This window comes from Ctenopharyngodon idella, chromosome 11 (assembly GCF_019924925.1).
Source record: "Ctenopharyngodon idella isolate HZGC_01 chromosome 11, HZGC01, whole genome shotgun sequence".
Taxonomy (NCBI): Eukaryota; Metazoa; Chordata; class Actinopteri; order Cypriniformes; family Xenocyprididae; genus Ctenopharyngodon; species Ctenopharyngodon idella.
The window spans coordinates 4518227-4537366 of record NC_067230.1 but is presented as its reverse complement, the minus strand read 5'-3'; the positions used below and the strand labels follow the sequence as shown (position 1 = coordinate 4537366).

Below are 19140 nucleotides of genomic sequence, written 5' to 3'. Positions count from 1 at the left end.
TTAAGTTAATTTTTAATGTAATTTAACTATTTTTAATAATTTAAGATTGTGATGCATTGCAATATGATCATTGAATTGCAAGCAAAACTGTAGTAAACATACAGAAAAAAGAGTTTTAGAGTTCAGGCTTATTTAAATATATAATATAATAAAATAAAGCTGGAACAGCGATGAAAGGGCCCTTGCACCCCTGCCACCACCACCTGGTAACTTTAGGAAAACAGAGCACGGTGGGCAATCTGCATTTAAGTATATAAATATAGGAGGACTATGTCAGTCATTTGTATTTGCACACTTCCTGCTACCAGCTGGTGGCGCTATGACTATAACTAAATTTTGGTGTGTAGATGTCTTCAGGCCAGCGCACTTATCAAATGTGAAGTTTGAGGCAGATTGGACATTGTATGCTTGAGTTACAACAACTTCCAGTTTCATGACAATAATAGCATGCTTTAGCACACAGCTAAGTGTTGCTAGCATGTTTTAGAATGTTTCTAGCATGTTTAGCACTCAGTTGCATATAGTATGTTGCTAGTTGTGCATCACAGTGTTAAACACATCATGTTTAATACTTCATGGCATATTTAAATGTGTTTCAGGGAGTGAATTATAGTGTAAAGCATGCTATTTCCTGTTGCCAACAGGTGGCGCAATGACTAACTGAATATTGGCATGTAGATGTCTTCAGGTCAGGACTCTAATAAAACATGTGAAGTTTGGAGCAGATCGGACATTGTATGCCCGAGTTGCAACAACTTCCTGTTTCATGGCAAAACATCGAATTTGTCAGGCCGCCACGGACACGCCCTTCAGTGAAAACTCTAGATCTTCGCAATTTAATGTTGCCAAGCCCTTTAGATTAGACTTACCAAATATGATGTATATCTGATAAAAACTCTAGGAGGATTTTGTTAAAGTACAACGTCTGGAAATGGCAAAAACTGCAAAAATTTTGCAGAGAAAATTCAAAATATCCCACTTCCTGTTGGGTTTTCAGATTTTGCTCCCAGGGACTTTTTTTGTAGGTATTGGGCTGTTACATGTGTCTGCCGAATTTCATACTTGTACGTGAAACGTAGTGCGAAGGGTGCTTTATTGAAATTTTGTAGGTGTCGCTATCGAGCCATTTTGCCACACCTAATTGAAACCCATATCAGACATAAATTTTCACCACTTCTGATGCATATGCAAAGTTTCATGAGCATGTTTAGGCCCTCAAAAATGCGAAGAAGAAGAAGAATAAACCGAGCAATTACAATAGGGTCCTCACACCATTGGTGCTCGGGACCTAAATATATGATATGATATGATATGATATGATATGATATGATATATGATAAATGTCATATCATGATATATAATATAGGGAAATATTAATATTAATATAGGGATATACAAGGAAGTATCAGTTCAATATTGTGAGAGTAGTATAAAAGTATAGTATAAAAAGTATGCCAGGTTAGACTTCTGTTTCATAGTTTTTTTTAATATAAACATTTGTCATAATAGATCAATTTCCAGTTTCACATTTCTGAAGTCTGATGATGCAAATGTAATTTTTGTCATTTTTATATTGATGATAACTGTTTAACTTTTATATTGTAACAACAATGTAGCATACTACTGTTCAGAATGTTTATCACAGAAATAATAAGAATTATATTTGTTGTAAAAAATTGTATTTCATACCATCTAATTGTGACACACGACCTTATTAGTGTATGTTTGACATAATTGAATACATATGGCTTCTACTAATAATTATCATATAAAGAATATTATATAAAGATTTGTCAGCATGGGTCAATGGTTACTTTCACATCTCACAAGTCTGATGATGTGATGTGTACACATTTGAATATTATTAGCACACTGAGAACAAAATGGGAGGGACATATTTTTGCCTGCAACCGCCTGATGCAAGTGATTTCACTGTATAGAGACTCTGCCTGGCATGTGCACGTGTGTCTGTCGAGTGAATTTCCTTATCGAGTATGTGCCATGTCTCTTTTGCCGTCTCCCTCTAGACGGTGTAACATCTTGATTGAAAGTTGTCTGATACTGTCTGTCTGTTTCTGTCCTTGTCATTAGGGGCGCCATGATTGCTGACTACGTTTACTGGCTGTCAGGAGGCAACAACCGGCACATAAGCAAGATCATCAAACTGTATTGGCAGGTGAGGACGGATGGTCTATTGGGTGCCCACTGCGGCCCAGCACCCAATCAAAAGCTCACTGAATGATTATTGCTTAAAAGAGTGCCGACTGAGGTAGATCAGTGCTTATCAATAACAAAAATGTCTGTGTGTAAACATCAGCGACTTTGACCTGAAGGAACACTATTTAGTGTTGTGTAATGTTCTTTTCTCCTCATATACTGCACTCACACTCATTTTTCATGGTTTATAGCATAACAAACTCCTTTCATTTAAATCTGCAATGTGTATTCACTTTATTAGAAATTTGAAGATAGTGGAGACTCTGGAAATATTCATGCTAATATAAGTGCTCTTAACCCAGGCTGCCTCTCTCATCTGAACTCAAGGGAAAAGCACTTTTTTCTAATTTACAGCATATAAAATGAATGCATTTTGACCCTCTTAAAGTTGGTTGTATCTGCTACCGTCTCATAATTTGCATTTGCTTGAAGTGAGTTGAGTGTGGGGTAGCTCTCAGTGTACATCAAGCCCTCTCCTTTTTCATTTATGTATTTTTTTTCTATCCATTTTCATCCCACATGGATTGCAGTTCAACTCGTGTGTTTATTCTGATGGCCCACAGTAAGGTTGAGCTTCTTCATCTTCCCGAACCTGCCCTGACTTTTATTTTTTCCTACTGAAAGGTTTTCACGTATAATAGAAACACATTCACCACTGGTGCCATAGAAAACATATGTTGTTTTGATCAAAGTAAATGAATAGAAGAGCATCTTTTTGTATATTTTTTGTACAGTCTTTTATACAGTATGTAGAAAAGGGCAGCATTCTGCAGATGTTAGTGCTGTAAATTCACAAAAATCTATAAATCTACACGAGATGTGTGTATATGTCTTATCTAAATCCTTGTGAACTTTGATTCATGGTCAAACAGCATGATTCGTTTCAAAGTGTTTCAAAGCATAGGTCACCAGGTGTTCTAAACTCATTCACAGTTTTATTAACAGTATGTTATTTATCATGCTTTTGGAAGTACCTTCATAAATGAATATTTTCAAAGTTTCCCATCCAATGGTTTTTGTGAATACTACTAATGATATTAGTCTCAGCCTCATGCGTCCCACAAGTACATTCATGTCAGGCAGATTTCATTTCCTGTCTTGGTCAGAAGTCTAAAATGAACTAGACTTCATGCCAATCAAAACTCAGCAGTGTTATTGTTAACTAAATCTATAAAAAATCTTGGTAAGACTTTACTTAAAGGGTTAGTTCACCCAAAAATGAAAATTATGTCATTAATTACTCACCCTCATGTCGTTCCACACCCGTAAGACCTTCGTTCATCTTCGGAACACAAATTAAGATATTTTTGATAAAATCCGATGGCTCAGTGAGGCCTTAAAAGAGGTCATGTGACTACAGTGGTTCAACCTTAATATTATAAAGCGACTAGTTTATTTTTTATGTGCCAAAAATAACAAAATAGCGACTTTATTCAACAATATCTAGTGATGGGCGATTTCAAAACACTGCTCCATGAAGCTTCGAAGCTTTATGAATCATTTGTTTCGAATCAGTGGTTCGGAGCGCATATCAAACTGAAAAAATATCAAACTACATGAGTCATGTGAACTATGGAAATTTCAAAACACTTATGACGTAACGAAGCCTCATTTACTGAAATCATGGGATTTTGGTGCTCTGAACCACTGATTCGAAATAAATGATTCGTAAAGCTTCTAAGCTTCATGAAGCAGTGTTTTGAAATCACCCATCACTAGATATTGTTGAATAAAGTCACTACTTTGTTATTTTTGGGCGCACAAAAAGTATTCTCGTCACTTAATAATAATAAAGTTGAACCACTGTAGTCACATGAAATGTTTTAAATATGTTTTTAGTAGCTTTATGGCCATTGAAAAAGGGAGTGTTATTGCTGGTGATGCAGGCCTTACTGAGCCATCGGATTTTATCAAAAATATTGAACTAACCCTTTAAAGCCTTTATTTACACTGTAAACCAAAATAAGTTGGCAAAACTCAAAAAATTTGACGTAATCAGTTACATCAATTTTTTTAAGTTAAGAAATTCAAAGTTTAAGTAAGCAGAACTGTCAGATTTCAATTTCGTACTCATCCATTTTATTTACCCTATCTTGAAATTTCTGAGTATTTTGAGTATTAATATTTAATTTTGGTATTTATTCTCCTTTTCAAGTGTCATGGCAAAGCATGCTGGGAAATAGAAATCCCAGACCAGTTTCAGATAAATTTAAATTTGTCTAAATTAAAAGAAACAAGTTTTTTTTAAAACTCAAAACAATGAAACAATTCACATTATTAATGTGTCCATTTCGTGAACTCAAAAGAAAAATAAGTTTTAAATACTTATAAAAGTTAATTTGATTGAAATAATTTGTTTAATTTTAGTTTGCCCTATTCAAACCAATTAATTATTTTGAGCGTTAGGGTTTACAGTGTATAATGCATTATAACAGTACTTTAATGCATTAATTATCCCTTGTAATACACCTTATAATGCATTGTATGGTCTCATGAATAATTGCAACCAGTTATATTATATTATAATTCTTATCTATTCATTGAACACACCATTAGAATGTATAATGCATTAAAACCCGACAAACACCAATTTCAGATCTAATCTGCAAATAGTGTAATGCATTTTAACTTAATTTTGGTTACAATTATTTATGAAAAGATACAGTATAAAGATATTCATAATGTACACTATAATGTATTATAATACATTATACATAAAGGCTTTAATTGAAGTGTTACCAAAATCTTTTTGAATTCATTGAAATAAAGCTGAAATAAAATAAAATATAAATAGGCCTACTAGCTGAAAAATTAAGAAATGAGAAATGCTGCCTTGGCAACTAACTGAAATAAAATAACTACTACTGTAAAATTACTAAAAATAAGACTTAAATAAAAACATTGAAGCTAAAAATGACAACAACAACAACAAAAAAATACTAAAACTTAAACTAAAACTAAATTCAAATAAAAATATAAAATAAAAGATAATTCAAAATATTAATAAATACTATAATAGCATATAAACAAAACTAAAGTAATTGGTCTGTGTGAGACTACATTCATACTTGAAGCTGTTCAAAGTTCAAAGTTTTAATAAAAAAATTATTTTCTCCTTGATATATTAATACTTGAATATAATTATAATTGTATTATATTCTGACAGGAGGTGGTTGATTATCTCAAACAGTTGCACACCAAAGACTTGAATAAGAAATAAATCATAACTCTAAATAAGATCTGGCACATTTTTTATTTAATCACTTGTGTTTTTTAAAAGTATAATTATATTTTATATTATATTTATGAAAGCCAAATTATCATCAGGAAACATAATAAAATCACATTGTGCATTTCAGTAACATTTCCGTAGCCCTAAGTATTTATGATCTGATTATTTGTAAATTAAAAAAAGCGTATTAAAAACAAATCCCTTTCTCTATTTCCTCTCATAGGGGCTCCTGGAGGAGGCACTTACTATGGAGGAGAATTTCTCAGTCATGTTCACTCCCTGTTTTGGAAAGCCGTCCTCAAACACCATCGAGAAAGCAGAGGAGGCCTTCCGGAAGATTCACCCAGCCTTCACAGACTACGTTTTTACTGGTACGAGGAAAATAAGACACTCCGAATTCAGTGTCTGCTTATTAAATAGTGAGAAAAAAGACCTCCAACAATGAAGCACTCAAGTAGGAAGGTTTCAGGTTCACAGGCATTAGATTGTGTCTAACAAATAGGTACAGCTTTGTCTAAGGCAGGTGTTGCCCTAGCAACAGGTTGTGAATTAGTGTGGTTTGTGGCGTGTGGAGATGTGAGGCAGCTCTCTTTGTTGTTCAAACACTGAGGCTTGAGCCACTCACACAGGCAGGTCAAGAGCACACCTTCATGTTTCAATTAGCCTGCTTCTTTTTCACGCACACCCATTATGAACAAATCTATAATCCAGCACTCGATTCGTATATGTTATCGAAATCCCGACCTTAGACCTGAATTACTTCAAAGTGCACACTTTTCTGCAATTTACCCAACCATTTACACTGTATACTGAATGCGTGATTATAGCTCTGGGTGATTGTATGTGTGTTTGCTGAGCAGAGTTGTTCATTTAATTTGTAAATTAGTGTTGCCTTACAGAGATTGTCAGTTGAGGTCATTGCATTATAAGGCATGTAAAGCACATGCATGTCTTTGCTACAGAGAAACTGGACAATCTGTGTGTGTGACTAAGTTATAGTGTTATTTAAACAAATTGTTTGAGTGAATGTTTCAATTACTTATTAATAATGTCAGACGGTTTTGTTTCAGAATAAATCAGTGATTTTAAATGAAACGTTGAATGAATGATTCAGTGATTGACATATTAAAGGGTTAGTTCACCCAAAAATGAAAATTCTGTCATTTATGTCATTCTGTCACTCACCCTCGTGTCATCCTTCATTCATCTTCGGAACATAAATTAAGATCTTTTTGATGAAGTCTGAGTGGTTTCTGTCTCTCCATAGCGATCCAACACAACTACCACTCCAAGGTCCAGAAAGGTAGGAAAAAGACATCATTAAAGAACTCCTTGTGACTCCAGTGGCTTAAACTCAGTTTTATGAAGCAACATGAGTGCTTTGTTTGTGCCAAAAAACATAATTTACCACTTCACGTACAAAAATATTGATCTGCAAAGCATGTTCACGAGAGCTTCACGACACATGCGTTTTGGGTTCACGCAAGAGCTGGCATTGTTGTGTGAATGCTTTGGATAATATTATTTTGTAAATAAAGTGGTAAATTATGTTTTTTGGCACAAACAAAGCACTCATGTCACTTCATAATATTGAGCTTAAGCCACTGGAGTCACATGGAGTACTTTAATGATGTATTTTTTTTGCGTTGTAGTTGCGTTGGAACTCTATGGAGAGACAGAAACCTCTCATACTTCATCAAAAAGATCTTAATTTGTGTTCCAAAGATGAACAAAGGTCTTACGGGTATGGAACGACATGAGGGTGAGTAATAAATGACAGAATTTTCATTTTTGTGTGAACTAACCCTTTAAGTCACTTGTTTCGTTCCTAAATGAATCAGTGTTTTTTGAACTAATCACTTTAGTGAATTATTCATTGATTCATTCATGTTGGCTTGGGGTGCTTCACATTTCTTATTTGAATATTCTCGTTTCCTTTCCTCATGTCTAACCTCCACCCCCTTAGTATGCGAGGGAAGAATACAACCGTGTATCCTCACTCATGACTCCTCACGAAGCTTCCTCGCTCCTCACTCCTCGTTCCTCGCGGTGCAGTTAGAGAATTGAGATGCCCATCAAGATTTCAATTTCAATCGGTTTCCGGGTCAGGGGCTGGAGGTCGGAGGAGCGAGGAAACGAGGAAGAATCAGTTTGAGTATTGAGAAGCACTGTTGTTTTGTATCTGAATGAATCTGTGTTTTTGAATGAATTCATTGAATGAATGCTTCAGTGATTCACTTATAAGGTTCATTCTCGTGTGTTATTCACGCTCGATTCATTCACACACGATTCATATGGATTAGTTTTCCGATCTCTTTATGAACTTTTTGAAGTGTCAAAGTTTTAGTTGCGAAGGCAGTCTATGGAAGGAAATCTGACAGCATTCTGCCATCAAAAAGATCTTCACTTGTGTTCTGAAGATGAACGAAAGTCTTACGGGTGTGAAACGACTTGAGGGTGAGTAATGACAGAATCAATGTTTTTTAGCAAATTGTTTGAGTGAATTAATGAGTCAGTTGACTCACTCACAAAGGCAGTCACTTGTTTTGCTCTTCAGTGGTTCAGAGAAAATCAAATGATTGATGAGTGATTCAATGAATCATAAAGTCACCCACTTGTTTAATTTCTCAAAGAATTAGTGTTTTTGAATGAAGCAGTTGAATGAATGATTCAATAATTCAGAAAGGAATGTTTTTAAATGACTGATTTGAATGATTTAATGGCTCATTCAAAAAGTCTGTCACTTGTTTCTTTTTTGAATGAATCACTGTTTTTGAATGAAACAACTGAATGAATGTTTCAGTGATTCATTCATAAACAAAGTCACTTGTTTTGTTCCTTAATATATAAGTGTTTTTGCACAAATTTTTTAAGTGAATGCTATTGGACTAAGTATCAGCACCATTCTTAAAACGCCACTCGGCCAATCAAATTTGGGGACCATATATAAAAAAAATATAAAGTAATATAAAATAATTACAATAATGATAAAAAATATATAGGGCCTTCAATAAATAACAGTACAAATAGTACATACAGTACATAGAAATCTCCTGCGACTAAGGAGAGCCTCTGGGTTATGGCCACGAAATGGCCAGAATCTGAGATTATACATTTATTCAGGACAAATTCATTATGAAAAGAACAGCTATTTAAAGGCTGTTTTTTTCTTTCAAAAGCAATGCTCAAATACACACTGGTGACGCATATGTTATGCTTTCCCCTGCTTGGATCAAACGATTCAAAGACGCCTCATGGAGGCACAGTGGAAAAAACATGTCTGAGAGCATTCCACTTTATTGAGCGTAGATTCACCATGAAAATTTCAGAACACCCTGACACAGCAGGGTGTCTGTCCGCAGGACACAATCTTATGATGCATTCACAGACACTCTCCTGAACAGGCCACAAAAACCTGGATAAAATGAAAAGCTGCATATTGTAAAGAATAGTTCAGTTAAAAAAGAAAATTCTGTCATCATTTACTCCCATCATTTATGTATTTCTTCCCAAACCACTATGATTTCTTTGCATAGACCTCAAAAGGAGATGTTAAACGTGATGTTCACATTGAAAACAATGAAAGTGAAGAGTTACAGGGAGTGCCATGCTTCAAAAATGACCCCAAAAAAACTTGCATAATATATTTAAGTCTTCTGAAGAGCAGTGTGAACATTCTGGAAAACATCTCTTTTTGAATTCCTCATGAGAAAAAAAAATTATACGGAATTGGAATGACATGAGAATGAGTAAATAACATCAGAATTTAATTTTAAGGCTATAATATAATGCTGAGTCAGTTTGTGAAATATACAAAATGAGACATTTGTAGAGATATTTTTTTTTTTAAACAGAGAAGATGATGCAATCTGTTTTATAATCCACAAATTCCATGGAGCAGCCGTCAATCCCCTGCTGTGCTCCATGTCTGCATTCTCATTCCTCAGGGATGCAGATTTTTTTTTTTTTTTTTTACCATGGATCTTCTCTTTTTTTAACAAATTAAATTAGCATAATGTTCACCGTTGTGGAAAAATAATCCTGCATGACATGAATATGTGACACTGAAAGACACGTTGGATTTAAAATTTAGTACCCTAGAGGAGAACAGTCACTCATCACAGGGTTGTCAACATCCATGTCAGTTCAACACTGTGCATAACCAGCTCTGAAAAAATGGTTAATGTCCTTGTCTTTGACTAATGTCTTTAGCCATCTGTTGATGCAATCTCTTTAAAGTAAATGTACGATTTGCATTAAAATAAGGCAAGTAAAAAGAGATAATGCCAGTTTTAGCATCACATCAACTAAATTAAATTAACATTGATCAGATCTCTGCATCTATGATCTAGGTCAGTGATGTTCAACTGTGGCCAGCTAATGCAGTACCAAAACATTTTAATGTACAAATGTAAACAAAAAAGAAAGATAAAATTTATTACTATTACCATCAACTAGATAAGCTCAACATAGCCCAATATGCAAAACTATTTTTTATTTTTTTTATATATAAGTGGAACTTACCAATGCTAAACTCACCACCATAATGCTAGAGTGTTGTAGGTGGTTGCCAAGCATTGTTATGCAGTTGCCAACATGTTCGGGGTGGCTTTTAGTGCATTGCTATGCAGTTGCTAGGGTGTTCCAAGCATCCAGTTGTACAAAATTTAGAACTGAAGATTTGCTTTTCAATTCATAAATTGGCATTTGAAATGAATTGGCCACACCTCATAGGAAGTTGAATTGGAATGGCAGAACTTCAACACATGATGCATTGTGGGAAATGAAGTTCAACATACAGTACATCTATCTCTTTATTTATCTGTCTGACCTTGGTTGGTTGGTAGGTAGGATTTATTGGTAAAATGCAGAAGCACAAATTATTTAACACATTTAACACAGAACTTCAACACATGATGCATTGTGGGAAATGAATCGCATACATCTGTCTCTTTATTTATCTGTCTATCCTTGGCTGGTTGGTTGGTTGGTTGGTTGGTTGGTTCGTTGGATCATTGATGGTAGGATTCATTGCAAAAGCAATAAAATGCAAAAGCACAAATTATTTAACCATGTACTTAGTTCAGGCTGTTTTCCTGACATCTGGAGCCAAGAGCTTATTACCTGATTCACAAAAGTGGAGACAAATTGGACCCTAATAATTTCAGAGACATTTGTGTGAGCAATAATCTGGAAAAGTTATTTAGCAGCATTTTAAACAATGGAATTGTAAACATCCTTATTAAACACAAGTCAAATTGGCTTCCTTCCAAATCATAGAACTACTGACCACATTTACACCCTACACACCCTAATCAATAAACACATAAAACACACCAAAAAATGGGAAATTATTTGCATGTTTTTTGCAATCATTTGATGGCATGATGGATTATATTACAAACATTTACAAAGTGGGGGGTAAAGTTTATGACACTATAAAATCAATGTATTCGGACAATAAATGTGCAAAACAAATTGGCAATAAACATACAAAATTCTTCACTCAGAAGAAAGGAGTGAGGCAAGGCTGTAGTCTGAGTCCAACACTGTTCAACACTAACATTAATGAATTAGCAGTGCAGTTGGAACAGTCTACAGCCCTTGGACTCACTCTCCAAGACAAAAACATCAAGCTTTTGTTCTGTGCTGCTGTCACCCATACCACAGAGACTACAGCAGCACCTGGACCTGCTGGAAAACCTCAAAAAGATAAATATTTTGGTCTTTCAGAAAAAGTCCAGATGTTAAGAACTCGGATATCAGTTCACTCTAGGTAGCACCACCCTAACACACAATGTAGTATACTTACCTTGGCCTAATTATCACTGCATGCACTGTGAATGCGCTCAAAGCTTGAAGAACGGTTTAAACCTTTAAGAAAAAAATACACGATATTGAATTACTGATTCCAATTTGGTGCAATTTTATAGTGTAATTCAGCCCATAGCGCTAATGGAAGTGAGTTGTGGGGTCCACTCAGTGATCAGAGCTACACTAAATGGGATAGACATCCAACAGAAGCTCTACATATAGAATTCTGCAAACTCATTCTGGAACACCCAATAAAGCAAATAGAGACTGAATTAGCCTGATTCCCATTGATTACTAATATGCAAAAAGGATTCCATAAAATCGAGTCCAACAGAATTTTAAAGCATTACAAATGCAAGAAATGAACCCTGAAAAAAGCCACCTCAGTCAGCTGGTGCTGAGACTTACTAACCCAATTAACACTACCAATACTAACCAGTCTCAGACCAGCACTGCTTTCCAGTCAAACATCAGAATAAATCAAATTATGAAACAATCTAAAAACACCAACTGGAACACTAGAATCAGGAAACTAAAATTCAGAGTAAATAACAATTCTATCAAACTCTAAAATCAAATTGTGAATTGGAAGAGAAGAGAAGAGTATCTTCTGACTGTCAGAGATACAAAGCAGAGGCAGATTCTGACCAAGTATAGGCTCAGTAAGCACAGTCTAGCCATCAAGACAGGCAGACACAAGAAGACATGGTTACCCAGAGATGAAATTGTGCTCACTGTACGACAGGTGAGGTCGAGACAGAGGTGCACTTCCTCCTTCACTGCCACAAACTCAAAACAACAAGAGACATCTACATGGACAGATTCACAAACATTGTAAACAACTTTAGAGCCATGACAAAACATGAACAAATGAAAATAATACTAGGAGAGGGACACAACAGCACTGGCTGTGAGATACATGTGGACCTGAGAGACAGTGGGTGATTACATATTAGTGTGTTACCCTACTGTCCACCACAGTGTCCCTCAGTAGATTTGTATGTCTAAATTTATGCAAATATGTCATTGGTATTCTGTTAAAGGATTAGTTCTCTTTAAAATGAAAATTACCCCATGATTTCAAGCCATCCTAGGTGTGTATGACTTTCTTCTTTCAGACGAATATTATCGGAGTTATATTAAAGGATTAGTCCACTTTGAAATAAAAATTTCCTGACAATTTACTCACCCCCATGTCATCCAATATGTCCATGTCGTTCTTTCTTCAGTCGAAAAGAAATTAAGGTTTTTGATGAAAACATTCCAGGATTATTCTCCTTATAGTGAACTTCAATGGCCTCCAAACGGTTGAAGGTCAAAATTACAGTTTCAGTGCAGCTTCAAAGGGCTTTAAACGATACCAGACGAGGAATAAGGGTCTTATCTAGCGAAACGTTTGGTCATTTTCTAAAAAAAAAAATCAAAATGTATATGCTTTATAGGCACAAATGATCGCATCACAAGTGCTTCCACCAGAACGCGATTCCGTATTCTTCAAAAAGCTTGTCCTACGCCTTCCTTATTCAACTTACGGAACGAACACGGCGCCAGTTCCGTTTTTTCCGTAAGTTGGCTGTTTCAGATTATAAAAAAATATTAAAAAAAGATAAACAGACAGAGACACAGACAGAAAGATAGACAGACAGACATTGGCTGTTTCAGATAACAATTAGTGACTATTCTTCATCCCTATCTAGATAAACAGACAGACAGATAGACGGACAGACATTAGCTGTTTCAGATAACAATTAGTGACTATTCTTCATCCCTACCTAGACCCACGTGGAGGTCATTTGTTACCACAGACAACGGATTGGAGTCAGCCTTCATCTATACAGAGTTACTTCCTCACCCTTGGCTTCAGAAGGAGAAAGAATGGAGACTTCCTAGGTAAACTGCTCCACAGGAGGTGTCCCGTATTCACAGGTTGGTGTAGTCTCTGTATTAGCTGAAGGAAGTTTATAATTTGCATTCACAGAACACAAGCTGAAGACTTTTAGCACTGCATGTTCATAGTGTTGATAAGATGAAGGTTCTCAGAGTGTGCTGAACAGTACAAGTAGGCCTATAATCACAGCTACACAATACATCTTTGACATCACACATTCATCTGCTTAGGTGATATCGTTAGGAGCTCTCTTGTGAAAGAACATGAACGAGTATATGCTAACCTCAGGCAAGCTAAATGGATCACAAACCTTACGGCGTCGAATACGCAGCACAAATAGACCTCTCAATCCTCACAACCATTACAATGACAAAAATGTTTTAATACAATCCCTGAGGGATCTTTTCTATTCTAGTCACACTTTTTCACCACAATGACTTTGTTAGGTCAACAAAAAAAATGAATTATCTAGTAGTGCATGGAAATTGGTCCAATTGAAATCAAGGGCTAAGGCTGTGTCATATGTTAAATGTACGAATTTATGGACTGACCTCCAAGGTCACACTATCATCGTCTTTCAAGAATGAGAAATTCCTATTAACTCAGCCCTTTTCTGTTCTGTTTAAGCAGACAAGAGATTACAGGGACCAATCAATGTATTGACATCAATGGCATAAAATTTCTCAATTAACCTTGGTTCGTGCAAAGCCAAAGAGGCAAAGATGTCGGGGCTGTATTGCCATCAACCAGCCTGCACAGCAGAGCTGGGGCTGTATTTGTGAATGATCTCTATTAAGAGGAGGAAAATCTATGGCATTTGTGTAATGTCTCAAAGGTACAGCCACTGCACGGGTCATTATACTAATCAATCATCCTCAAGATGCCGTGACAACTTCAAACTTCTGTTGCAAAGGTACTATAATTGCATGATTTGCCACCTTTTTACAACTCGTCATAATATTTTGCACATAGGCTATTCTCTATGCTGCACGTGTGTTTACCTGCAGCATCACTACTGTATAAAGTATGAATAACAGTGTTTATATGCAGAGGATGTTGCAGGTAAACATGCTCTGCATATAGATTAGCCCATGTATCTATCCTCAGAGCTGTCGCTGGGGTTTTGGGCCCTGAAATCATTGTCCTGGGGGAATTTGGGGGAATGTTTTGTGAACTGGCTATAGGCCCCCAGGAATTAGTCTAACGTCTCCCCCAGCTAGTGATGCTCTTATCATACATAATATTATGAAGAGTTGATGAAAATTCAACTTTCCTCAATGGGTGGTAGATTACTCAGCATTATAGCACCTAAACTCTTGAACTCGCTCCCACTGAGCCTTCATAACACTAACTCCAACTTTTCTTTTCTCTCAGCATTATCTGTCTGTTCCTTTGTTGTTAATTTTGTGCCTATCTATCATCTTGAATGGCATGACAATTATTCTGTGTATTATTTTACTGAATTATAATTATTTTACTAAATCTTAAAATGTTCTGTTTATCTTCAAGTGTAAATCACAGGTTTTTGACGTGGTCTCAGACATTTGGTTCCAACTGTAAATTATAAAACAAGTCATTCGTAAGATTTATTGAACATTTACTCAGTTTTGGTTTGATGGCTTTCTTTTACAGGGCAAAGATCTCCATTCACCTCTCCCAGCTATAGAGACCTTGAAAAGATGTATGAGATGCAAGGAAAGAAGATTCTGCCAGTTCTAGACTTTATTAAGTGCACCAAGCTAAGTGTAGGTATATATTTATGTTCTTGTGTGATGCTTAAAGAGTTAGTTCACCCAAAAATTTTAATTCTGTCATTAATTAATTACCATCATGTCGTTTCAAACCTGTAAGACCTTCGTTCATCTTCGGAACACAAATGTTTGATAAAATCTGATGGCTCAGTGAGGCCTCCATTGACAGCAAGATAATTAACACTTTCAGATGCCCAGAAAGCTACTAAAGACATATTTAAAACAGTTCATGTGACTACAGTGGTTCAACCTTAATGTTATGAAGTGATGAGAATACTCTTTGTGCACCAAAAAAACAAAATAACGACTTTATTCAACAATATCTAGTGATGGGCGATTTCAAAACACTGCTTCATGAAGCTTTGAAGCTTTACGAATCTTTTGTTTCGAATCAGTGGTTCGGAGCACGTATCAAACTGCCAAAGTCACGCCCCCCCAGTGGTGAACCATTGAAATTTCGAAACACTTATGATGTAACGAACCCTCGTTTACTGAAATCACGTGACTTTGGCAGTTTGATACGCGCTCCGAACCACTGATTCGAAACAAAAGATTCGTGAAGCTTCATGAAGCAGTGTTTTGAAATCGTCCATCACTACATATTGTTGAATAAAGTCATTATTTTGTTTTTTTGGTGCACAAAAAGTATTCTCGTGGCTTCATAACATTAAGGTTGAACCACTGTAGTCACATGAACTGTTTTAAATATGTCTTTAGTAGATTTCTGGGCATCTGAAAGTGTTAATTATCTTGCTGTCAATGGAGGCCTCACTGAGCCATCAAACTTTATCAAAAATATCTTAATTTGTGTTCCGAAGATGAACTAAGTTCTTACGAGTAATTAATGACAGAGTTTTCATTTTAACCCTTTAATGACTGTCCAACAGGATATTTGTAGGTATTATACTCCATATTATCATCATTTATCCACCTTCATATCATTCCAGACCTGTATGACTTTCTGTCTTCTGTGGAATATGAAAGAATATATTTTGACGAATGTTGGTAACCAAACAGTTTCCATTCCCATTGACTTCCTTTGTATTTTTTGGGAACTGAAACCAAAACTTTTTGGTTTCCAACATTCTTCAGAAGATCTTCTTATGTACTGCAGAAGAAAGAAATGCATACCAGTTTGGAATAACACAAGAGTGCATAAATTATGACAGAAATTTCATTTTTGGGTCAACTACCCATTTAAGGTGTTTTGACAGAGTTTTAGCATGGGGTTGATAGGTGGTTACTTAGTACTTAGTATATGAGATTTTTTTCTGTTTGTTGCATCGTCCGCCAGATAAAAATGGTCTGATCACTTAGAAAAGTAATACCATACCTCAGTTCAGCAAGCCTCACGATTCAATGTATCATTCATGTCTGTAGCACAGAGCAGGAAGATATATGTGCAAAGTTAATATATTGGGTTAGGAGTTTGTTCAAATCACTTATCCAAGTATGAGCAATAGTGTTAGTGATTCTTGCCTTAGCTAACACCACTAATTATATACACTTGCTGTCAATGTCTAACAAGCCAGCGCTGTCAGTATCCCTGCCACATCCCACTAATAATTGCAATCTTTCTCCAACCTCACAATGGTCTACTGGAGACTCAAACATGCCCAAAGATGAAGTTTTCATTTCATTTGGAGACTGAACTCTCAGGGTGTTTATTTCAGAAGACAGAGATTGAATTAGAGCAGCAACAGCAAATGTTTGATTGGCCCAGACACAACGTTAAATTACATTAGTCAGTTATTCTCCAGCCGAGAACAGCCATCAGCTCTCGATTAAAACACAGAGTTGATTTCATCTCACTATGATGAAATTTGTGGCAACACATTTATTCTGAGAATGAAAAACTCAACCTGTCAAACAGTACAGCGGATTTCTGTTCTGGATTCACACACATGCTCCTTTGCTGACTCTCAGAATCATACAAATATATAAATTATGAAGTACTGTACATCAATATTAAATTATCCCAGGGCATTTTAGGATTTATTTCATATATCAAAGTTTCTGAAATGACAGCTACACTGTATCCATGTCCAAACAGAAAGAGTGTAGGCACACAGAAAAACATAGGTTGATATAAATATAAAATATTAGAAAATTATTTATAAAATTTGGCATAAACATTAGGTAGTTGTGGCCTAATGGTTAGAGAGTTGGACTTGCAACCCAAAAATCGCAGGTTTGAGTCTTAGTACTGGCAGGAAATATAGGTGAAGGGAGTGAATGAACAGCGCTCTCATTAATAATAAAATTATTATTTATTTATATTCATTTAATTTACTTAATATAAAAATAATGTGATAATTCTACCATTGCAGTGATTAATAGGAAATCTATTAAATATATTAATTGAGAGCAATGAACACACTATTCTTGATTTCTTCTTCTTTCTCTCTAACCAGCTCACTGTTTCCTCTGCTTGGCTTATGGAAAGTAAACAGTTGTGATAAAAAAAAATGCCCCAAAAACTGACAGTAGTGGTGAAAAATTATACATGCTGGAGGATATGTGTTGGTAATAAAAATGACCATAAAGTGGATGAATGACACTGGAGTGTAACAGAGCTCACACAACTTAAAAGGAGTCTAGAAAGGCATGGAGAGGAGCATCATTTAGACAAGCGACCTCGACAGGCCAAAAACGGTCCGCAGGGGAAACCGGTAAAGAGGCGACCTTGGGATGGGGGGTGGAGTTGAGCGTACTACAAAATAGCAGAAGAATAGCAGTTTTTCAACTTGACTTCCAACATTATGTAGCCTTTTGTCAAGTTTCAGCGTGAGAAGAGTGTGTGTAACACAAGATGCCACAAGGTATTTGACATAATGAATCATCAGGGAACATGGAGTTGCTTTTGTAGCACTGAAGCAGCGTGTGTGAAACGGCTCTGAGGGATGCTTTGGCACTGGGAGCTGTCAGTTTCAAACAAAAGCGCCGTATGCTGACACTTTTTAAAAGTGTTTGTTCTTCTTCTTTGTATTGTTAGTCTCTGTGGAAAAGGTCAGCGTCCCCTTTTCAATTTATAATGACTTCATTTACATACAGCACAACTCAGGGCATCAAGGAAACATGACAGAAGCACACTTGTACACACAACCCAACAAAAACACATTCAGGCACCATTAACACTTCATGAAATCCATTCTGTGACATTATCCGCAGCGTTTTTCATGTGGAAGTCAAAGCGATGCATGGTATTTGTCTTGAGAGACGCGTTAAAGTCCTAATGTGTGATTTGTTTTTCCACTGTTTGAATGTCTACTTTCACAAGGATTGGTTAGGTTGAATGAATGTAACACCTTTTCAGTCAAATGTTTTCTGTGATATAGTTCACCCAAAAATGAAAAATTCTGCCAGTATATACTCACCCTAATGTCGGTCCAAAAATAATGTGTGACATTTTAAATATTTTAACAGGAAATTGTGGCAAACACCATTGCTTTCCTTTTGTGCCATCCAGCTTTTCACACTTGTCCTGTAGGTGGCGGAAATGTTCATTTTCTGCACCACTCACAGCACTAAACTAAATTCAGGGTTGCCAGATTTGCGTAACAAAACCAGCCCAGTTGCTATAGAGTGGCGCAAGTATGACGGCAGACCCCGGAAGTCTAATTTGACGCTGGTTTCTTTGAGATTTTACTATGGGGTTTTACAATGGACTTTTTTCAATTTATGAGTAAAATAAAGCCTGTAGTAAACATAACTTGACGATGCTTTGACGTTTTGTTCTACAACGTACACTGCACACACTCACACCCCAAGCTGTCTTATCTAGTTGTGTTTTTAAAAATGAACATAACTGCTTCAAAATTCACGTATTTACTATGGGTGTGTGTCATTTACTTTGTCGAACCAAACGTCAAAGTATGGTCAAGTTAAGTTTATCATATGCTTTATTTTACACATAAATTGAAAAACCCCATTATAAAACCCCATAAGAAAATCTCGAAGGAACTAACGGAGAATAAGACTTCCAGTTTCTGACATCTTACCGGCACCATTCAATTGAAAACCCACCCAAAACTGGCTAAAACTAGCCCAATCGTGTTCCAGGGGTAAAACTCGAGGGGGACGTTTCGCTTCAACCCGCGGACTAAAAAACAACCCACTGCAAGTGTAAAAATAGCCCAATTTGGCAACACAGACTAAATTACAAAAATTATTTTAAATAATTTTCGAACTCTCCTTCGTCTGTCATTGTTCAAAAAGCAAGTAGTCCCGCTCCAAAC

General features: G+C 36.0%; 1 protein-coding gene across 1 annotated transcript in view; it reads left to right on the top strand.

The window, feature by feature from the left end:
• Window positions 1–19140, top strand: part of LOC127523037 (spermatogenesis-associated protein 16-like) — a 71795-nt gene that overhangs the window by 32858 nt on the left and 19797 nt on the right. Inside the window, exons 4-7 of the mRNA XM_051913487.1 lie at window positions 2092–2176; window positions 5673–5820; window positions 13040–13189; window positions 14784–14896. Coding sequence (XP_051769447.1) covers window positions 2092–2176; window positions 5673–5820; window positions 13040–13189; window positions 14784–14896 — 496 coding nt within the window. The remainder of the gene's footprint in view (window positions 1–2091; window positions 2177–5672; window positions 5821–13039; window positions 13190–14783; window positions 14897–19140) is intronic.